The 24,215-nt window shown below is 38.5% G+C and overlaps 1 protein-coding gene across 5 annotated transcripts in view; it reads left to right on the forward strand.

Moving 5' to 3' along the window:
- KIZ (kizuna centrosomal protein) overlaps positions 1–24,215 on the forward strand; it is a 144,720-nt gene that overhangs the window by 90,457 nt on the left and 30,048 nt on the right. For 4 of the 5 annotated variants that reach the window (XM_063114542.1, XM_063114537.1, XM_063114538.1 and 1 more), the window contains 4 exons: positions 1,973–2,086; positions 8,771–8,864; positions 17,477–17,645; positions 19,367–19,432. In XM_063114542.1, coding sequence (XP_062970612.1) covers positions 1,973–2,086; positions 8,771–8,864; positions 17,477–17,645; positions 19,367–19,432 — 443 coding nt within the window. The remainder of the gene's footprint in view (positions 1–1,972; positions 2,087–8,770; positions 8,865–17,476; positions 17,646–19,366; positions 19,433–24,215) is intronic. The other variant, XM_063114539.1, reaches the window with a different exon arrangement.

Here is a 24,215-nt window from a genome sequence, read left to right on the forward strand (position 1 = left end):
GCTCTGGCCCGGGTTGCTGGGATGCGCCGAGGTACCACAGAGCGTGTGGTCTCTGCAGAGCTTCCCCTTCCCCTGCAGGATGTCTCCCTGCTCTGTGCGCGCTAGGCTGGGCTTGGGATGGAGCCGGGTGGTGGCGGTGAAGCCTACCTGCTGCTGGATCGTTCGGCAGTGGCCCCCTCACAGGGTGTGTGGACTCTGTGGAGCTTCTGTCTCCCTTGCTCGATGACTCTATGCTCTGTACGCATTGGGCCGGGCTGCTGGATCGCGTGGCAGCGGTGTGGTCCCCATGGAGTTCCCGCTTCCCCTGCCGGACATCTCCCTGCTCTGACCGCACTAGGCCAGGCTGGCAATTGAGCCGGATGCCCGCGGTGAAGCCTACGTGCTGGATCACGCAGTGGCGGCCCCACCGGGTGTGTGGTTTCTGTGGAGCCTCCGCCTCCCCTGTCTGACGTCTCTCCACTCTGTGCGCACTGGGCTGGGCTGGGAATGGAGCCGGGTGGTGGTGGTGAAGCCTATCTGCCGGATCGTGTGATGGCAGCCCCGCAGGGCATGTGGTCTCCGCGGAGCTTCTGCCTCCCCCACCGGACGTTTCACCGTTCTTTATGCACTTGATGTTATGTTATTATAGTTTAAATCGGTTGATTTGTGGGAGAGAGTGACGCTAGGGACCGTCTATTCCGCCATCTTGACCAGAAGTAGGATGCAGATATTTCTTAGGCAACAAGAGGTATTCATAAGTACTATAGGTCAGATAGGCCTGGAGTCTGGAAGGTTTGGGGCAGCAGAGCTTAGGAGTTAAGTACACAACACAGGATCTGGCCCACAGGGACTAAGAATCTAGAGTTTAGACAAAAGCTTAAGATTTGGCAAGGGGCTGGAACACCAACAGGGTGTACAATAGTCAAGACTAGGGCCTGAGCCCAGTGAGCCTATTTATATTTCCTGCCCAGGGTAAAGACCTGCTTCACAGTGGGGTGGGCTGAGCCTCAAGTTGTCACTCACTGTCCAATAGACAGACAGACACGTCTCTTTTATGCTTGTGGTATCAGGCACATGACCATCAAGTAGGTCAAGTAACTTAATCTACTGTAGTATTAATCACAAATTAGTGACACTTTGCAAATTAAATTGCTTTGTATATTGCTTTGTAAATAATCTTCATTTTCTTTTGGGGGTATATGTTAAATATTCCCTACTACAAATGTGATCAGCTCCTTTGAAGTAGAAACACTGTTTTGTCTTTGATATCTTCTCCCATGGCTTTTTAGAATTATACTCCCCACAAAATAGACATTTTATTTTTTAAGATATTATCTAACCAATCTGGAGGCTATTACAATGAGAGACCTAACCTAAAACAGTGGCCAAATTGTTAGACTTTACCACTTACTCAATAGACTGGAAATAGGTAATGAGGGATAAATCCCTCTTTCCACAGCTTTCTGTTCTTATTAAGAATATAGAAAATTTTATTGCAGTGGGATCTGAATGGAAAAATAATAATTTTTCAGCATTCAGAAATAGAGGACACAACCTATACTTCAGACAGAAGTTTCCGATTTCTTAGCAGTGACAATTTAAGTAAATTTCATATGAGTTGTGGAGATCTAAGTTTGCCTTAATAGACAATATAAAATTAGCCCTTTCTGCTGTTAAGATTATCTAGCGTTCCTATCAGTCAGGTGGATGGTGGAACAAGATTGCCCTGCTGTGGATTTTAACATCATTAAAGTCATCAAAGTGTTAACGGTTACTTCCTCTGATGGACTTAAAGGTGCCACATAACACTAATGATTTTTTTCAAACTGCCTCATTTTACATCTCTGTTGAGAGACAGTATAGTTGCTGCATTTTTATGTGTAGATTATATTACAGGTATATTTCAGTAACCACGAAGAACCAACATAGATTCTAGAAGCTGGCAGTCTGTGCTTAAATAAACATCTCCTGCAGCACCTGTTTTATTTTATAGGCTCTGTAATCACAGTGACATTCTGAAAGAAGACCTTGAAGCTTACAGAGCAGCTGTCCCTCACCAGCTTTCCAGACTCTTACCGGGGGACAAGAGCAGTGAAAAGCAAGTTAGGTATTAACTGGTGTGAAATTGCTGCTGTGGTGGGATGGATGTTCTTGTTCCCAAATGCTTCAAAATCAAAAGGATTGCAAAGTTTCAAAACACTAATCCACACTCCCACACAGGGGTAAACACTTGTGGTCATCAGTTTACTTTTTTATGGACTTCCCTATCTATTTTTTTGTAAATGTATTTGTTTCTAATTAAGTAGACCTATCCAGTCAGTGCCTGCTAGTAGCAATGTATAAGAGATGTGGGTTTGTACATGAACTAAAGGTTATATAAAAGGGTTTACTTTGTGGGTGTGGGAGGTGCAGGGAGGTATAGCCTTTGGCTGGTATATTAGCATGTCTTGGTGAACAACCCAGGGTATCCAGCCTAACCAGCTAGATAGAGGGGTGGCGTTGATAGGTCCAAACCCCAGATGGGTTCCTAAATTTCCAAGATCATCCTAGTGATACAGGCCCCCAATCTAAAGTTGGTTTTGAATACACTGTACCCCACAAATATGTAGAGTTAAATGTTGAAAGCAAAAAAAAAAAAAAAAATTGGGCCAGTGGCCATAAAGCTGAGGTGAGAGAGAGGGCTAGTTGTCTCCTAGGCAGCCATCATGTATGGACCACGATTCTCGGACCCGCTTCCTAAGTCAGTCAGAAATCCATTCTATACCCTCTCCCTACCTTTTTAGGCAGTCTTAGTTATTCTTCATGGCCTCAGGAGCTTTATGGCATCTGGGCTACTTATTTAGTTCATAGAATCACAAATGTGTAGTATGTGTAATAGTTTGTCCAGTGCTGGCACCTGGTAGGTGCTTAATTCGTGTTGTATAAATGTTACCAATGTCTTAACTCTGATTTTTATCTTGAGGACTGACAGTGTTTCCTCTTATTAAAATATATCTGTGCTGTTTACTTACAGAGAACAAATTATACTCAGGAGTGGTCTGCAGATGTAAGTCCGTGAAAGCCCATCTCATGGGACTTTGGCTGAGAGAGCAAGCAGCTTTGGATCTGCTTAGCTTACATCTAACACCATCTTTTTCACCTTTCATGTGCCACTTAGGCTGTCTCGTGTTAGTGATATAAATAAGGAGGACAAAATCATTTTCTTCAGAGTAGAATTCGGCTTAAATCTAGTATATATTCCATCAAAGGGTAGGTAGAAATTAGGATAATAGTCTCTAAAGGGACCTTGTCACAAGAACATTTCACCAGACTAAGTGGTTCTGTTTTACATTACCTTCTGCATCTGCACTGGTGATCTCTGAACTATGGAAAATGCTGGAAATGACCTAGTGATTCTGCATCTGCACTAGTGATCTCTGAACTATGGAAAATGCTGGAAATGACCTTCCCAGTTAGTATCTTTTCAACCGAAGGCAGTGAAGGGCAATGCAAGAAAACCTCCTTTTATGTTTTTTATCATTCAAAATAAAAACTGCTGTCTTAAAATACTCCTTTACAAGGTAGCAGAAGACACTAGCTAGGGAGGAGTCTTTCTGAGCTATTGGTCATTTGGTGATTATGTATTGCAAGGCTCTTTAACTGAACTCATTTTTCTTTCTCACTGCTTTTTATATCTATTTATATACTACCCGGCATAAACCACCATTGTGGTTTGTAACATGGAAAGCATGTATGCATTTATAATTCTCTGTGCAACCTGAATTGTTATACAAAATGATTCATTGTGTGACTCTCTTAACCTAGGCTGCCAAACTATGATTGTGAGTGACAAGATATGATGTTTAAGTTTCTCAGCATTCATAATAGAACACTGATTTCCATTATGAAAGGTTGCGTTTTACACGACTATCAATCTACAGTTATATATAAATCAGCCTTCCATAAACAATGGTCCTTCTTTATGACCAGCCATTTTTAAATTAATATCTGTAGTCTTCAAGTCTGCTTCTTTGCCGTAGTCATTTTCTTAAGCCAGGTAAAGAAGTCAGGAATGGTGTCTGCTGTCAGTGTTATGTTCTGTTAGTTAGAATTGTCATGTACATTGTGACGGGATGATGTTTAATGCACACTGATTGTTACTGGTTCACTCTCTAGCCTTGGAAAAACTGGCAAGTGTTCGTGACCTTTGAGAGAGAAGCAGTCAGGTCTTTAAATACAGATTCTTTCTAATGGATTTTGATCACCAGACTCTCCCCTACCCACCTTGCTGTAGCTCCTCAACACCTGGGAGTTCTTACTGGAACTCCCTTAAGTGAAATATTCCTGTCTGTTTGTGATCTTCCCCTGGACCCAAGCAGTCAGTTGGCCAATCGATAAACCGTTCCAGAAATACCAATTTGGAAAGAATGATCTACTTTTGTTCTTTACTAGTTGATGACTCTGATGTCATAGAATTCTAGGCCAGGCAGGAAAGAAAGGCTCTAACAGGTTATGAAATCCGTAAAGCCCGTTGAATAGAGCCATGTTTGGTGTGGCAACAGCCCTGCCTATGCACTTGACCAAACCATGGCAATCACATCTGTCTCTTTCATCTGATCTGTAAAATGGGACACCTGTCCCACAGCATACTCTAGAAGATAATGTGAAGATTTCTGAATTTCTGCTCACAAAATGGAGCAACTTAAGAGAAAATAGAACAAAGCCACTCCTGTCATTATTATTGATTTATGTTATATCAAGGATTAAGTGTTCAAAGACTTTCACATAAGGTTTACTATTCTCAGGCAGAGGACCAAGTTATTATTTTAGAAATTTTTTGAATTATTAAAATATGATTCATGCCATTTGGAGTAATTGATAAAAAAAATTTGCCGATTATTCCCTTCTGGAAAACGTTGTAACATAAAAATGATTACTTAATGAGTAGTTTTATCTTATATGAAAAACATAAGACTACCCTTATTTTTATCTAGTTGCAACTAATTGTCTCTATTAGTGGTTACTTTTAGGTACAATTACTCAATTGTGCTCTCAAACTCATGCTGAAAAATTGTCAGCTATATTGTTTGGATTTCAATATGTAAAAATCTCTGTTTTATTCTGCCTATGTTCAGAATAAAATTCAGGGTATGTGTTGCCTTGTCTGTATTTAAAACTTCAGTCAAATCTGTTGTAAATCAGTTGTAGTCTAAATTGCAGTTTTCTGATTGAAAGCTATTTCAAGTATGTGAAATTAATAATAAGCTTTTAAAAGTATGTTCTTTTATGCCAGGACCCAAAGGGTAGTTGCATTAGTCTGGAGTATTAATGACCTGAGTCTCACATGGGCTTTGCCTCTGCAGAAAATCATGTGTATTAGCCACCAGAGAGACTGTTCTCTGATCATTTGATTCACCCAACTCATTTAACTAATTTAATTCATCCTAATTAAGCTTGTTTTCAAGCCAGAAACACATAGATGTACGTGTAAGAAAGACGAGGGTACTTCAAAAAGTTCATGGGAAGATTCATATTATCTTTTAATTCTATTTTTCCACGAACATTTTGAAGTACCCTTGTATAACTGCTGAATGGACTAGAATTTGCTGATGACTGGTCATTTCCCAGAAGGGAGATCCATTGAGAAACCAAATATAGATGCAAAGGTTGCTTCACTTATGTAGAGTCAGAGCAAAGGAATTGGGTGGTTCTATGACGTCATTAAGGTATGGTAGTTACAAAGAAAGAGGTTGCTGAAGGGGCTTTTTATCAAACTAGTCAGAAGCCTTTGAATCATTCATGGAAGGTTTTAAATAAGAAGAAAGAAAGGAAGGGAGGGAGGGAGGAAGGAAGGATCATAATAATACATCAAACTTTCAAAAAAAAAAAAAGAACAGAACTGTGGTTATTAGAAGTGGGAAAGGGGGACGGTCGGGGGTTGGTGAGAAACTAGTTAAGGGTCGCAAAGACTGATTACATTTTGTAAACATGAGTATACTAATTATCCCGATTTGATCACCACATATTGTACACATGTATTGATATTTGATCCTGTACCCCACAAATATATATAATCAATAATTTTTTCAAAAGACATACAAAAAAGAATTCCAATGACTAATCCCACTTTATTCAAGTCTTGGGGGAAAACTACAGTTAAGTAAGGCAAAAGTTATAAGAATTAAGATTATTTAAAGAAAGTTCTGAATTATACCTAGACTTACTTTTTTTCCAAATATTTTATTATGAAAATTTTCAAACATACAGAAAAGTAAAAGGAACCATACAATGAACATTCACATACCCACTACCCAGATCCTACCATTGACATATTGTTCTCCCATATTTGTCTGTCTATCCATCCTTCCATTCGTCAATCTCTTATTTTTATGCATTTAAAAGTAAGTTGCAGACAGTATTTTTTCTAACTTTTTATTTTGAAATTTTTTTAACTTTTGAAGCCCCATCACTCAAATCTGCCAACTGTCCACATCTCACCAGTCTTGTTTTATCTCTTTCCCTCACCCACACCTTTTTTTTTTGAGTAATTTAAAACAGACAACATGTCATTTCAGTCACAAACACTTATATCTCTAACATGTAAGAACTTAATTATTACCATTTAATAAAATCAGAATTCTTTAGTTCATTTAATACCTAGTCCTGGGCCGACCCCGTAGCGCACTTAGGAGAGTGCGGCACTGGGAGTGCAGCAGTGCTCCCACCGCGGGATCGGATCCTGTATAAGGATGGCTGGTGTGCTCACTGGCTGAGTGCGGTATGGCCGGTCACAAAAAGACAAAAAAACAAACAAACAAAAAAAAACCTAGTCCTTGTCAGTTTGCCCTGGTTATCTCAAAAAATGTCTTTTTACACTTGTTTCTTTAAATTAGGATCCAGATATGGTCCATATATTACAATTGGTTGATATGTCTCTTAAATCTCTTTTAGTTTTATTACATATCTTCCATTTTTTATGCATTGATTTGATGAAGGAATTAATTTGTTGAAAGAATGAGTCAATCATTCATCCTGGAGAATTCACATGCTGGATTTGACTAGTTATATGGTATTGTTTAGCTGGTTCTTCTCCCCTTTACTACCTGTAAGCTGGTGGTTAGACCCAGGTATGTGATTATACTTCCAGGCCAGTTACTCAGAAAGAGGACATCATAGGCAGTCCAGGTACTTTTTACTACATCTGCTCAGGCAGCACATGATGTCTGGTCTTCCCACTGTTAATAATACTAAGACTAAAGTGTTGGCAGATTGATGACTCCAGTATAAAAATTTACCATTATGCAGTTTTCAAAAAATTATGATCATTTGCTAGAATCATTCATTAATTTGGACTTACAAAATGGTGACTTTTCTAATTCAATCATTTCTTCTGCATTTATTGGAAGAACTTTTCCTCATCAACTACTTGGTAACTCTGAAATGCATTTTTTGACCACAAGGCAGGATAAATGCTTGATTCTGTTCCTTTTTGTACCAATTTTCACAATAATAAGTTGTTGTCCTAACAGCCTCCAAAGGTTTTTGGGTATTTTTTGCCTTTAATTGTGGTTAAAAAATACAGAACATAACAAAAAATGTACCATCTTAACCATTTTTAACTGTACAGTTCAGTAGTGTTAAATATACTCACATTGTCATGCAACAGATCTCCAGAACTTTGTCATCTTACACATCTGAAACTCTAGATCCATTAAACAACTCCCCATTTTCCCCTCCCACCCAGGTCCTGATAACCACAAGTCTACTTTCCGTCTGTATGAATTTGACTCCTCTACGTACCTCATATAAGTGGAATCATATAATATCTGTCTTTTTGTGACTGATTTATTTCACTTAGCATAATGTCCTCAAGATTCATCCATGTGTATGTAGCATGTGACAAAATTTTATTCCTTTTTAAGGATAAATCCAAAGGTTTTTTTTTTTTTAATTTTATTTATTTTTATTATTTATTTTTAAATGAACTTGTAGTTTTTATGTATTTGCTGTGTTTCAGTTCATTGCAGCTATTATTCTTTTTGGCATTCAAATTGTCTCATCTTTGACCAGTGGGAACCCCTTCAAGGTAGCTCCTCAGTCCTCTTGACATGACCCAGTAGTCTTTGAGAGCTTCCTTACTTTCTAGTACGACAAGATATTCCAGGCTCATCTTGTACATTTCATGCTCTAGGCCTGGAATAGGGCATTTTTTAAAAGGATCCTGGTTTCTTTTAGTATGTAAATCCCACAGTCTGGGCAGCAATAGAAGTTTACTTTTTAACTCCTTCCTAATAGTATCTTAATTTTTAAAATCGTGAGTAGACCATAGTAAGAGTACAACAACAACAACAACAAAAAACTGTTGTTGAGATGGAAATGTGTTCTATTTCTCTTAACCACATTTAGGAGACTGACCATCTGTACAGTGAAACAAAACCATGGCTGTACTTTAGAATCACTCTGTGAACCTTAAAAAATCCCAGTGGCCAGGTCACACCCCAGACCAATTTCACTGGACTCTGTAGGGGTGGCACTAGGCACGCAGATTTTGCAAAGGTCCCTAAGTGTTTCTGTGTGCAGCCAAAGTTGAAAGTGCTCATTTAACAATGAAATCATAACCAAAATGTTTTTAAAGTTAAAAAAAGAGATGCTTGGATTCAAAATTCCGTTAATCCAAAATATGTTAGGTTTTAGACTTTTCTAGATAAACTATCTTCTACTAACTTGATTATGAAGACTTTAAAAATGTGGGGTTCTTATTAGTAACCCAGTACGACAAATCTGTAGTGTGTCTCCTGTTTCTGTTTCATAGATTTGAACAATCACCAGACTCAGGCTTACTGAAGGCACGACTGGGTCAGCATGTTGCTGCCTTGAAAGAACATGATACTTCTCTCAAAGAAGAGGTAGGTAGCTAAACTATCTGAAATCTTCCCAGTCAAAAACGTGGTCCAGAAGACAAGAGTTAGTAATTTTTATTTATTTGTTAATAACTTTCAAGGTGTACAAGTTATTCATTTGAGGAAATAGTTATGTCCTTAAGAATGATTAACATATTTGGGAAAAAACCTAACAATAAAAAAAATAATAAGCAAGGTTTTGTGTTTGGTTGATTGGTTTGTTTTTAACTTTCTGATCTCAGGCCTTTTGCATAATGGTTTGTATAGGAATCCCAACTCCTGACATAATGTTAATTCAGGTACCAGAGGTAACCAAATTAAATCTGTCTACCACAGCATTCTCCAAGGAACTTAGAAGAATCTTGCAACATTCTGGTTTGCTGTCTTCACTCTATACTTTAAAAATACTGTACATTCATGTCAATTCAGCAAATATTTATTGATCTGTTACTGTACATAGGTACCAACCCAGATCCTTTGGAGGGAAAGAAAGAAAGAAATGTGGCCCCTTCTTCTGGGGTGTGACAGAGTGGGATGCATGTAATAAGAAAATAGCAAAGCAATATGGGTCTTCAAAAAAGGGAGCCAAGCCATCTGGAGAAGCAATGAGGGCAGACTTTATGATGGAGGGAGTATAGGGGTGTGTGAGGTGACCCTTAAAAGGTAGGCAGTCTTTTTGACAGGGTGGGAATAGGGGAGAGGGGCAGGGGCAACAAGGAGGAGCTGTTATGAGACAAAGTTCAGACCAGGAAACCCAACACATATCTAGGCAACTGAGCCATCCATGTGACTGAAATGGGCTCAAGTCTGGGGATGGTGGGAAAGGAAGCCGAAGAGGTAGTCATGGGCCATGTTGTTTGGAGTTTGGCCTCAGGCTAGGGAGATTGTGTTTAGTAGATTTTGGAAAGCCACTGGAACTTTTGAGCAGGGCTGTGCTATGATTTCTGCAGTGCCTTAGGGAATTTCATTTGCTTAGGTTTGGGATTGAGCCAGTGGAAGAGGAGCCCTGCCATGATTCAGGTAAGAGGAAGGAAGGGCCTGACTTGGAGTTAGTGCAGAGGGAGAGTCTGAAGGTGCTGAACAGAAAATGCAAACAGATGGTATACAAGTTAGCAAGGAAAGCTTGAGGGGAGGAATCAGAAGCCCAGATGTAGAGCACTCGCATCATAGTATTCATCATTCTCTAGAAAAACCATATTCAGGGAGATGGCCTTTCTTCTCCCATGCTGAATGTCTTATCAATCTGTCTTCAAAGTATATTTTTTTCATAATACAGGATTTTCTGGCTTTGATTCTTTTCAGTTTTTTGTTTATCATGCACATAGTTCAAGGATTCTACACATGCCCCTCAGGAGGCAAATCTTGCCACCTCTGTCTCTAAGTCATGCGCCTGTGTGGCTATGCAGTCTAGAGTCTAGAGCCTCTGGGATCACCCCTCAAGCCTTTCAGAGCTCCTTCAGTCCTCCTCAAGTCCCCCCTTCTAATTGAAAGAGAGTAGAAGGACTTTTTTAACATTTTTTTTAGCATTGCAAACATATATTTACAGTGATAATATGAACCCACCAATCTCATGCTCATGATCCAGTCACGTTGTTACCGTTGTACCATGTTTCCTCATTCTCCTCCTCCTCCTCCTGCTTCTTTTCTACTCCATCTTCTTACCGGCTCCTCTCTCTGTGTCCTCCCCTGCTTTATCCCCCTTCTGCTCTTTGTCTCTTCCTCCTCTTCTCTTCTAACCCTCTTGCTCCCCTCTTTTCCTTTAAGGGGAAGAAATAAATTATTGCAGATATAGATAAAGCCCCCTGTGTGCCTCTTGCAGATTCCATGTCCCTTGTGCATATCCTTCCCGTGCATTTTCCTTTTACTGCATTATGTGTAACTGAATAAATAGCTATAGTTTTGTTTTATTTGCAGTATGATACCATTTTTGTGAATTTTAAAAACAATGTCCTTTAAGAAGAACAGAATCTGTCTTTTTTATATCCATTCCATCTCTGTTGATTAATGTAAATCTTAGGAAGGATATTGTTTTCAGGTTTTATTGAGCACTATTTTGCACTGTTTTGTAACATTGTTTCCATTCTAGTTCACTGCCAGTACATCACATCTCAGCCATGTGAAGGGTAAAATAAGTGTTGATCGACTGCCCTTTGTTATCTAATCCTCTTTTTTTAAGAAAAGGTGTTGTTCATATTAGAAAATGTGTTTAAAGTTTGAAATAACCAATCCACTCATATTTCAAATAATAACTCAATTGTTAGGCTGGTGGGGGGGCTGCCCCCAAAAACCAATATATCAGATGATATTCTGCCTTCTCTAGTAGATATTTGTTTCTTTTTAAATCATTGCTGTCTCATTTTAATGACAATCATAAGAATTACCAATACATTAATGACAAATTTTATTCTTAAAAATGGAAGTAAACAGGCTGTTTCTAAAACTGTTGGGCTGTGACTGAAGAAAATACACAGCCCCAAAGAACAATGTTACCAAAATGGCACAGGCAAGGCAAGCTTGTGAACTTTTAGGATAAAATGCCCTTGTGGGTTTTAGAACTGTTTTGGCTTATGTGTCACCTTTTTACTGTTAGTTTTTTTCTGCATATGAAACAATATACACATTTAATAAATACTATGGGTTAAATATCTCTCTTTAGATAAAATCTTAAAAGTAAGTAATTTTCAAAATTTAAGAAAGCTCTACTGGAAATTACTTGGATAAGAATTGTAGAGCTACGGCTGGAGCTCAGACCCCTCAAGCCCGTTGTCCAGACTGGGTCACAAACCCTTCACACGCAAGTCTACAAGCTATGTAACAGGAAAAGGTCCTTGGAGCTGTGGGTGAAGAAATAATGGGCTTTATTCTCAGACGTGAGCTCCGCTGACCAGCCGTCCTGAGCCGCTGCCTCACACACTGAGGACCACACAAACCGAGGACCACACAAAAATAGCAACAAGCAAAAGGATACATGGGCAGGCATGCGCACTAACTCTACTCCCACACAACTTGTTTACAAAGGATGTGCTGCACCACACCCAGCCGGACCTGAGGTGAGGGGGCCTGACTAAACTACTCTGTTTTCCTCACAAGAGTCTAATGAAGCTCAGAAATATTTACTGTGATCTCTTGGGTAAATGGCTAATTAAGCAGCCACATGTAATTGATGTTTACCTGTGGGTCCCTGGGCTGTCAACTCAAGTCAGTCCTTCTCTTGAGTAAATACATCATCAAAATGGCAGAAACTCAGGTTATGTCCCCTCGAGACCAGATAAGATCCACAGTGCCCACATAACCTATTAGGCAATTACATAATTGAGCTGCATACTCTTAAATCAGAAATATTTGTAATTACTTTATGTGAAAAAAAAAAATGAGTTGGGTGCTTCCTTAATATTCATTTTCTCCCACGTGATTTCTGTTTCCACCAATGAGAACTTCATTGCAGCAGAGCAGCTTGCTGGTGTTACTTGGAGTAGGTCAGGTCCTGTCCCCCGCTATGCACACACACACTGATTTTTATTCACCAGGCAGACTCTTCCTAAATGATGGATTGTTTTCTTGTTCTTATCTCTTGAATACTCATTTGCTGGCTCATATGAATATTTTCCCTTTTCTTTTAATTGCTACATAGATAAAATCCCTTCCTTTCCTTTAACTTAGATATAACTTAAGTGATGATGTTTGCATTTCTCTTTAAACACTGAACAATTACTTCCAGTGTCCAAGAGGAAGGTTTTTGAAGAAGAGTCAGTTAAATCTTTGTATTAGGGGAAAATATCATCTGCTGTATATATCCGTGGCTTTTAACTTCCTTACTTTTCTGTGTCATTATTAATAGCACTGCTTTACATATAGAAGGGAATCTAATTTTACCAAATACTCCCACATCACTTTCTCTTTGTATTTATACCACCCATCGCAGAAATCAGATTCCTTTAGAGCTAGCATGTTTTCTTTAAAAAACAAGCAGGAAAGAAAACCTTGAAATATTAAGATAAACAAAAAGAGGAAAAGAAAATTGCCCATTATCCTATTATCTGTATTTGAGGGTACTTCAAAAAGTTCATGGAAAAATGGAATTAGAAGATAATGTGAATCTTTCCATGAACTTTTTGAATACCCCTCATACAAGTATAATGCTGTTGACGTTGCAGTGTGTGGTTTTTAATATATAGACAAACATGGGTCACGTTGTTTGTATACATATCCTTGTTTTCTCCCACTTGTTGCAAAGTGAACTTCCTTTCATACACTTAATTACATGTTCTACATAATTTCAGATGGCTTCATAGAGGGACCTGTCCACTCTTTAACCAGTCATCTGTTGTTGAACATTTGATTTGTTTCTAAGTTTTCCTCTAGTAAAAAAGTTTCAAAAAACATCTGTGCAATTCAGTTTTTATAAAAATTCATTATATTTCCTTAGAATTAATTTCCAGATGTAGAATTATTAGGTCAAAAGTTATGTATGTCTTTCAGGCTTTTGCTATGCATTGCCAGATCTTACTCTGGAAGGGTCATCGGAGTTACCAGTAATGGATGAAAATATCATTTCTCTGAGTTCTTTATGAAACTAGATACTCTCAACTTTTTTTTTTTGGCACCAATTTGAGAGGTGAAAATGACTTTCAACTTTTTTTTGTTCATTTGACCTTTTTATTACAATTGAGGTCAAACTTTTTTCCTACCTACTTTTTAGCCATTTCTGTTTCTTCTTTTATAATTTGCCAGTTTATGTTCTTTGCTCATTTTTCTATTAGGATGGTAATATTTTTTCTTATTGACTTATAATTTTATAATTTTTTCTTATTGACTTTTTATATAATTTTGTACATTTTGTTATAATATTTTTAGCAGTTTGATTGCCTTTTATTTTTCTTATTGGTATTTTGTACACAATGTCTTTTCCATTAATATTTTTATCTACCTATTTATGCATTTGAATATCACAATTGATACATTTCTGGATATAAATTAAGAGTCATCCTACATGTCTCGGAGTTCTAGACATAGTAGGATCCATATTTAAACTGAACTTTGAGGAAAATTCTAGTAGAATTGAGCCAGTAATTCTAGGAATACAACTAAGTTACTAAGTGTAATTCAAAGAATGATTTATCTTCCATAAGATCTGAAATATGGAAGTATCAACATTAGTGTTCTGCATATATTGTGTGCCTTGGCATTTAATTTCCAAACCCCTTCTCCTGGTTCCTGTGAAGGCAGAAAAGTGAGGGACTAGTTTGTTGCTATTGACTTTGGCTTCAGACTACTGAGAACAGTAAACAATCTCCAGGTTTCCCTCCTGAGCTCCAAAGGTATGTAATTCACAAAGAGCCTTTATTAATAACAGATCATTTAAAACCTGTGCATAGTCCATTCTGAAGCAATATAGAAGGCCCATGGTAAAATTGTTGTCTGGTGGCATTTTTCAGAGAATGAGCTTCAATTTGCAGAGCCCATTCATTACTGGTGTGAGGTGTGTAAAATATCTTTTATTCCTTTGCAGGTATGCGTTAGTGCTATCAATCTCAGACCGCAAGCTCATCAAATTGGGGGCTTCCTTTTCTGGAACATCTGCGAACAGTACATCTTGAGGATGTATTGTAGATGTTTTTCCTGACTCTGTAGAAGTATTTTTGACTAGAAACCTTATGACTAGTCCTTGTCTGAGGCTGCCTTTTGTTTAAGTCCCTGCTTATCATTATTACCTGCTTGTTAGAGACTTATACGAGGGTATTTCAAAAAGTTTATGGGAATATTTGTATTATCTTTTAATTCTGTTTTTCCACAGACTTTTTGAAGTACCCTTGTATTGTGGATTCCTTTGTAGATGACCCATTGGGCAGATCCACTGCTCTCTCTATTGGCCCCTTGGTCCAGTAGAGTCATCCAACCATTCTCATGTTGTAATTTGACCATCCACCAAAATCTTTACAGTGTAAAATACTCATCTTTGATAATTGTCTATACAATTATCTTAAAAGATGAATCCTTTTATAAACATCTCTATCATTTTTGAAATCCTGGAGATGAGTATTGAGTAGTGAAGATAAATGGGATAAAATATGTGAAATAAATTAAACTGGTAGTGCAGTATGCCCGCCACATTGCATACCTCACTGTGGAAAAGAGGGCTCAGCACAGAGCTGGTGCCAATGGTGGTATTCTTATTGAGTATACAAGGACTTATTAGAAAGACATCTGTAGTATTATTACAGCATTTTATTCTGTGTTCTTTTGAAGCCCAGTTGGAACCTAGCAAAAGCAAAAGAGGGTCTGACATGAAAGGGATGTGCAAAACAGTGAGTTCAATTGTGTATTATAATTGAGGGACTAGTGAGAACTAATCTGAGTCACTGACAATCCAAAGTGGTTTCAGCATTCAGGAGAGGAGAGGAATGATAAAGTTGTTTATTTGCAATTGCCTAAAAATCTATGAATCTTCCCATTGCCTGCAAATTCTATAGTAGAAAGTATAAAAAACTTCAACAGTCCTTCAACAATTTTATTCTTAAAATGTATAAGACAGTGGCTATTATGAGGTCATGTCAAGAAATTATTAGTTATAGCTATTGTGTGAGGTAAGTAACATAGAAATAAATATTTGAGGCTCTCTCAAAATGTATGGATTATTTTAAATCTCAGACAAAGAAAATTATAGCTTTTAGTACAGGATTTGGGCCAGTTCTTTTTGTTCATATTTTAAAATGTTTTTCATATATCCAGTATCATTGGGCACAGACAAACTAGATCAGAATGAGTAGAGACACCCCAGGACAGTCCAGAGAGCACACAGACAGTTGAGAGATGGCAATTCAAGGAAGAGGTGTCTACACTCCACCTCTCTCCTCCTGGGCAGATTCCAGAAGCAGGTGCACTGCAGTGGTGCGTGTAGGCAGCTGGGATAGTGGTAGTAAGGCAGCCAATGAATGAGAATCAGCCTTGGCCTGGGCTTCAAGGGCAGGACTCTATGCCAGAACCCCAGTATGCAGAAACAGGGATATTGAGCAAGTCATCCCAACAGAATTACCACAACTGGATAAAATCTAGGGACTAGTTTATACAAATAGAAGAAAGTCCCCATGTCACTAGAAATGGACCACAGAAAGGTCCTGGCTCCAAGGCTAACTTGACACTAAGTCCTTTGGCTAAGAAGACTAGAACTCCTTAAATCCCCCCTCTCCCCCCCAAATCATCTGCTCTGGCTCCTAGGATGGGTTGTGGGTCCAAGAGGCCAGCCAGTCCTAGGGAGGGCAGAAGGCAAGAGCCTTGCAGGGATGTCAGGACCAAAGGCATTGTAGCCTTGAAGTATCTTCGAAGTTGCTTAAGCAAAGCTAGATCTTTTGTGCTCTACTCCAGTGATTGTCTGTATTAGTGCATCTTTGCCTTCTTCCACGTTAATCACAAAGCAAGGTTATTCTTTTACCCCTTATTCAATGGATAATTATATTGTTACCACTTTGCTTTTGAACTAAAGATGACCTGTGAGGCTTTGCCCAATTCTGCTCTTCATATTAACTTGTAAAGTCTCATGTCCATTTTCTGCAGATTGGGTTGGACACTGCCCCATATTTACTGTCATTGTCAGATAGCAATGAAAGGTTACCACCGTTACCACCACCACCACCACCACCTCTGAGGTTTCCTTTCCAACTACCTGAGCAAAATGCCACTCCTCAGTAGGATGTAAAAGAGAGATGTACACTGGCAGCGAGACAATGTGAGCAGTGGTTGTCTACTAAAGTCTAACTATTGTTACCAGCATATTTTCATTTCTTGAGGAAAAAGTGCTGATCTAGAAATTAAGAGACATGGGTACTAACATAGGTCCTGTGAATTGCTACTTTTCTCCACCTCTAAAGTTGGCTGTGATAAAATCTGTGTCCTCTTGCCTGCCCAGGACACATGAGGTAATATAGGTAAGACAATCTAGTGCCCTATGTAAAAAGGCAGTGTGGCACATAAGTTTCCCAGCTCCTGGGCAGACTTAGAGGCAAAGTGCAGGCCATTTTTATCCTTGATTGAAGGTTAGGATTTAGATTCAGTTATCTTTTTGCTTAGTGCATCCTCAGCCACAAACATTTCCTGCAGTCTTCTCATTTGGGGTAAGTTCAGGGGTCATTACTGGGAGGTTGGTGATATGACAGGGTCATATTTTTCCAGATCTTTTTCTCAGTTTACACCAAGTCTGTCTTACACAACTGGAAAACAAGATTTATGCAGTGAATAAGTAAATCTTTCCTTCAGAAAGGAGGTCTGGAGCTCTGATTTTTGTATGTATCAAAGGGAGGATAAACCAGCCCAGATTCACATAGCTGGTCACATCTCATATACATACTACAGAAATAGAGGAACACTTTCACATTACATAAGATTCAGTCCTTAAAAAATGTATTACTGCGAGTGTAAAATATTGTTAAGAATTAAATTATGCTGTAAAATCACCAGATGTTATTTTATCTTGATGACATTTTAATTTCAGTTAAATGTCAGGAAGCAAATTAAATCCTAAGTAAAGCTTAACCTAAAATTATATTTGAAGGCTGGATCTTTGAGACCAAAGGGGGTGTGACTACAGTTTTTTATTTCTGTGTGCTTTCTTTGAAACACTGTAGGCAATAGGGTTATTGAAAAAAGCCCTTACAGAAGAGTGCGAAGACAATACCTCGGCTATTCACAGTAATGAATCATCCTGCAGCTTGCTATCTATTCTGAATGACAATAGTGGAATAAAGGAAGCTAAACCCGCTCTGTGGCTCAACAGTGTTCGTGCAAGGAAACAAGGTAACTTATGAAAGGGTCTGTCCACAGCAAAAAGGTATTCAGAGTCAATGCCACGTCCTCTTTCTCAAAGTATACCTCTAAAATAACCTGACTATGGAATACTTCTGATTTTAATATGCATAATATGTTATATGTTTTATAACACCTTCCAATAAATATATATGTTCTTGTTTAGTCTAACAGGAATTGGAAACCTAATTGTAGGTCTGTAGTTCTGCTGAATTCTTAATAAAATAAGTATTTATGAGTTATGAAATCTTACAAAACTAATCACTTGGCAGTAGATAATTTTGATCCCACAGATATGAAGATGGTACATTGATTACAGTGATTCTGTAAAGTACAGTGAAGGTTTTGATTTCATTTCATAGAATTTACTCATAATTTTAAACATGCTTTTTAGTTATAATAGAACCTTATCAAAGTCAAGACAGATGATTAAGAATCAATGAATTTATGCCCCAAAATTTAATAAACAATTTTTAATACCCAGAAATTGTGATTATTTTAGCATTACTGCTTATGATGCTGGAGGAAGGGTCTGGCAGGCCCAGTGGCTGGCCTCAACCCACCCAGTCCTTTTACCCGGTTCTTGACTCTACCACAGGAAAGAATTCAAGAGCAGAGTCACAGTAGAAAGTGAAAACAGGTTTAATATAATGAATAAGAGATACAGATTTCACAGAGAGAGTAAGACCTAACTCCAGAGACTGAGCAGGGCCTACAGCAAGTTTAACACAAAAGTAAGAAATACACACTTAAAGTTCAGTACAGAGTGCAGGCTGGCTCAAGAGAGTGAGCTGCTACCTGCTAAAAGTAAGTTTAACACAAAAATAAAGCACACATACCTCAGCCTGCAAAATACAAATTGGCCCCAGGAAAGTGAGCAACATCCACTCTGCTGGCTGCTGTGATTTAGCTTTTATAATTTTGCCGTCTAATACATATTCATGCTTTCTAATGAATATTCAGTTAATGGAGTGTTTCCTTTTTATGTAACAGTCTTGCAAATGCTCAGTCGGTCTCTTCTTGGAGCATGTTCATTGGTCAGATTCTGTCATGTGCACCAGACATATTTAAGAATATTCTGTGCTCTCTAGCACCTCTAGTGGAAAGTCATTCAGCTAGCAGGGTCATATAGCCTTTCTCTACTGAGCATGCCCAGCCACTAGATTTCCATAAGCCAGCCCCTGGTGGTCTCATCTTCCCGATGTTGGTGCCAAAAATAGATCTAACTAGCAACAGTTAACTTTCCTCTAGAGGATGGGCCTGAGACCTCAGGGAGTGTCTTGAAACCCAGAGGCGTGTCTTGAAACCCAGAGGCGTGTCCTGAAATTCAAACCAAGGGAAACTGAGCACCTCTTATCTCACTAAGACATGCCAGTAAAACACTCTAATGTTATCTCCAAAACAGCTGAGTTGCTCAGGAAGTATTCAGAAGTCGATATACATGTGCTGGATTTGAGGCTTACTTGCTTTAAGTCCCACCCAAATTTGATAGATATCAGGCTAAATTATTTTGCATGAAAGCAACATAGAGATACCTTGGTTGTAGAATTAGTTTCCTTTTAGAAACAGTACTATTTCAGACCAGAAATAAACTAATCAAAAAAAGGAAGTGGGGAGACAGTGAAAATAAAAGGAGTGGTAATTAAAAACTCAAACAAAGATCTGTTCATAACTTTGAAGTACATTTTTGTTATCATGTGTTCAATTTTTAGAAGTTTCAAGTGGATGTGGAGATGAGAGCAAGGAAGAAAGCATGGCCACAAAGATCCCAATCACAGGTAAAGCTACAGTTGCCTAAGAGTTTCAAACACTGAATTCAGCCTTATTGTATAATCAGAGCATTCTAGGTTAGTGGTTTGTGGACCCCACTAAGAGCAAGTATATTCAGCTTCTGCGCGCTGGAGCAGGAGATTAATCATAAGATCATACAAGCTTACATTAACATAAACTAAGGTGGAAAATAACCATATTTATTGAATCTTCATCATCGTGTTATACATTTATGCCTGTAAACAGCCTTCATCATGCAGCTTTAAAGCACCTGCGTCTGTGTGAGAAGGTCAGTCTCCCTCGGGAATACCCACCCAGTCATTATGTGGCAAACTACAGATGTTTCTGATTTTACTCTTTTCTTTCCTGTAGTAATTGAATGTATATCATTAAAATAAGAGCAGGGTGGGAAAAGTGCCAGACAGGAAACTTGCTTGTGCCTCAGTTACAAAGCCTGTCTGATAATTTAAAAATTTTACCAGTCAGGCTTCATCGAGACTTATTAAGATTTCTGCACATGTATTATGAGGCTTGTTTAATGGAATCTGAATCATATCATTACTTTTTTTAGTTTAAGAACATCAGCAGCAGCAATTAGTATTCTGAACAGAGTTCTATTTGTCATACATCTAAATTTACTAGTACCTTATTTTGTAAAGTGGTGTACTACTTCATTATAAATTCAAAGGTCTGACTTTAAATATTTATACAAGTAAATACACCATTGCACGGAGGTACTGAGGCATGCATCTGCATATGTGGTAGTTACATTGTTGTTTATAAGCAGAAAAGAGTGGCTTGCTTTTATGGCAGTACAATTCATGGTGTGATGATTAATTTTTAAATTCATGTTTCTGTGATGAACTCTGGTTTTGAAAAAAGGGTATATAGTGGAGCAATATATTATGCGTCCAATAATATTTCACTCCAAAATGCAGAGGTTTTCTTTTCTTTTAAACATTTTTCCTAGTGCAATGCTTATTATGTTTTTATTCTTCATTTGAGAAAACTCTGGTATTATTTTTATCAATAGGAGAAATGTAGAAGATCCAAACTGTAGATAACCAAGAAGTCATTTGGATGCTTTTCCCTTGCATTTACCTTTGAACGCAGAGGTATCTAATGGTCTCTAAATTTATTTCACTTAAAATTATAGAGACTTGTTACAAACCAGGAAATGATCTAGTTGACCATACTTAATTCTCTTTTCAGTGTTCTTTCCAGTAACCCCTTGCTGCAAGTAGCTAACTCTCCCCCAAATTAATGCAAATGTTATTTTCTCATAGACTTTCTTTATTAGAGAAGAAATAGTTAAGTACCAGGGTTTCAAATCTTTCTTCTCTTCATGCAGAAAGAAGTGTGATGTGCTTAGAAGCAATCAGGGCTATTTGCCATTAAAATTTTAAAGGAAATTGTAATTCTAACAACCTACCATCAATCTGTCAATTGTATACGAAAGTATTAGATATAAAAAGAAATAACTTTGGGAGATATGAAGAAAAACTTTGCAAAGCTGTTTATCTTGTTCGAGCATTGCCACCAAGCTCTAATCCTTCTCTGCTTCCCACCCACCCTCAGACCTCCCATGAAGCTCATGTTTGAGGACCTCACACACCTTGGCTCTGCTTCATATGATTGCTCTGTCGGTCATTGCAGCTACTTTTAACTCTAAGTTCCTGACCATCATTTCTTTTTATTAATGTTTCTTTATTAAATTTTGGAGATTTGGCATGTCATAGAATAAGGCAAATACATAGTTTGATTTAATATAAAGTCTGTCTGCCCCTTTATAATAGTTCTGTTGGGGTTTCGTTTTTGTGTAGGTACATGCTGGTTGTGTTTGTATGGGCTTCATTCCATCTAGAATATTCCAAAGAAGAATATTCCAGAGGCTGTCCCCAGTGTATTGAGGATGTAGCAGTTGAGTCTGGGCTTTGGAATCAGCTGTCAGTGTCAGCTCTTTTACTCCTGCTCTGTTTCTCTACTCCACTGAGCATTTGTATTGGGAAAGCAGACATACTATCTGACAAGACTGTCTTAAAGTTTAAGTGAGATCGTGTATGTGAAAGTGCCAAGCAGACACTAGACACTCAATACGTTATCTGTAATGTATAATAATATTCATTTGAACATTAATAGTGTTATTGGTCATTATCTGTAGTGTATAATAATATTCATATGAACATTAATAGTGTTATTGGTCTTCTGCACTAGCCCTTGCAATCCCCAGCATTTCCAAACTGGTGACATCTAGTGAAAAGGAACCTAACAAAGCAAACTCAAAGAGAAAAAGAAGCAGGGGGAATGAGGATGCAGTATCACACAAAGAATAATCCAGAGACGAGCCCTGAGAAGGGTGTCTGGATACTCCAGGCTGTTATTCTGGCAGCTGCTCACCTTCCCTGAGCTGGGGGAGCCACTTGGGACCAAGACCTGTCCACGCATGGTGCTGCTGTGATTCCTCCGAGATAGTGCTTCCTGACAGTACTGCTAAATTAGTTTCTGCAAGAAATTGCCACTTGAGAACACAGTTGATGATTTGAATCCAGAAGGATATTTACCTTATCAAAAAGGAATCTTGAGAGTTTCATGATAATTTTGGAACTTCCAATTAGTCCCGTGAGGAAACCCGTAGAGAAAAATCACAAAGAGCTGATGAAGTGGCTCCTGGGGATCTTTCTGGTTAAGGCCAAGTCGTCTGTACCTGTGAGTGCCTGTTTGCCCTTAGTAACCCTTACGTACTCACAGCTGAGGACATTGCAGGGCACCTGCTTACCAGGTGGCAGGCTTCCCCTGAAGGGCTGCCTTACAGGTGTTGATGGGCTGGTACAGCATTTCCCAAAATGTGTTCTGTGCAATGCTCCACCCAGAAAATATTTCAAGGAAAGCATGTTTTGTGGCTAAATCCTACATGAGTCTCTCTCCCTCTGTGATATGCATAATGCACAGGAGCATATTGAAGACTTTCAGTAAAGGGACCATTTAAAAGTATGAACCCAGAGTTTCAAATAACTTATCATCTGTTTGACAATGGAATCCTTCTGATTAGCAGCCAACACAATTAATATTCTGTGGAACATGCCTTATGAAACATACACATATATACGTAGAACATTTTTTAAAACAATTAGTATAATGCGGACACCAGTTTTCTCAGTACACTAAAATTATCTTCAATGTATTCCTGTGGTTCCATTTTGTGGGATCCTCCCTTGTGGACGGGATTGCTTTATAATGTGACTTTGGGTTACTTCAGTGTAACTACAACCTGATGTTATGATCAAGCTACTTGTTAAAGATGTTCCTCAATTGACCAGAAGGTTACAATAGTAACTTTTGACAGTCCAGAAGTGCTCTTCTTCAGTGTGGGGTCCTTCGTGTGTCTTTAGTTTCTTTACAGCCATTTCGGAAAATATATAATAGAGAAAGAGGCTGAAGTGAAACCCAGGGCAGGCACAGGAGGCTGGGGCTCTGAAGTTTCACCATTTTCAGAATGATGAAGGTCCTGTAGGTGTTTCACCTGAGAATGGTACAATAGCTGTCTTTAAATAGTTGAGGGGCTGCCACATACACGGCAGAACATTTATCAAGCATAATCATAGAGTGCAGCTCAGTAACAAAAGAACTTTCTAGCTCTTCCTTTCAGCTAAACCAAGCTAACTGTCTTGTGGGAGTGAGATTCTGTGCTGGGTGTTTGAACCATGGTAGGAAACGTGGCTCTCTTAAAAGGGCACTGTGGAGGGTCTTGTTTCTGGGACCTTTGACATTCCTTCTAATGCTAAGAGACTGTGATTCTCTATGCTAATGGACTCAAACATGCTCACATTGTCATATCTTTGTTTCTCTTTCTTATTTGCTTATCACATCAAAGCACAGGACTTCTTGGCAGAGGGGCACATTCTTAAAGAGTTTGCTATCACTCCAAAGGCATCTGCCTTGTTAATCATTATGGAGAGTATGAGTTTTCTGTGCTAAGGTTTACAATAGAACCCCCCCCCACACACACACACCACACACACTATCAGAGTAAGTATTTCTACGGCCTGTATAATCTATTGTTAACACAGACTAACCCTTTTATTAGTCTAGTTGTTCTCACTGAAGAATACAGGTAGAAGTCAAAGATTAATTTTGATATCTTTGTGTAGTTTTCTGGTATATTAATAAGTAGTATAATATTTTCATGTATATTTCACATTTACTTGAGCTGAATCCTGGATACCAGGGACAGCAAAAGACTGGATCCCTGCCCTCACTAAGCCTCCATCATCTCTAATCTTCACAACAGTCCTGTTGGGTAAATATTAGTAACTCATCCTACAATGGTCAAACAAACTTAGAAAGGTTGTGTCCTGCTCAGGGCCATGTTCTAGTGTATTGGATCTTGAATCAAACTTAAAACTTTAGGATTTGAGCCCTAGACTCTTTTTGTTAACCAGCCTGCCTCTTTTATTTTACCAGCAAGGCAACTGCATCAGGATGTCTGGATCAATTGAATATCAGCATATATCATAACAAAAGATGAGCTCTGCAAGGGTGCTTTTCAGAGCAGTGATGAACAAAGCCATAATTTTCCTTTCTCTTGGGCTAGGCCAGAAGAGGTGGGCAGCTTACAGGGATTTCTGAGTGCAGGTTGTACCAAGAGGTATGCCCTTTATAAAGTGGACAAGTGTCAGCACACCTAGGCCTCTGAGATCATGTGCAGATCATAGGGTATTCAGGTCATTGTTTCCCTGGAACATTGGGGCCAGGAAGAAAGTGATGATTATCTAGATTGTGAGAGAAAGTTTC

The sequence above is a fragment of the Cynocephalus volans genome, chromosome 11, assembly GCF_027409185.1.
Source record: "Cynocephalus volans isolate mCynVol1 chromosome 11, mCynVol1.pri, whole genome shotgun sequence".
NCBI lineage: Eukaryota > Metazoa > Chordata > Mammalia > Dermoptera > Cynocephalidae > Cynocephalus > Cynocephalus volans.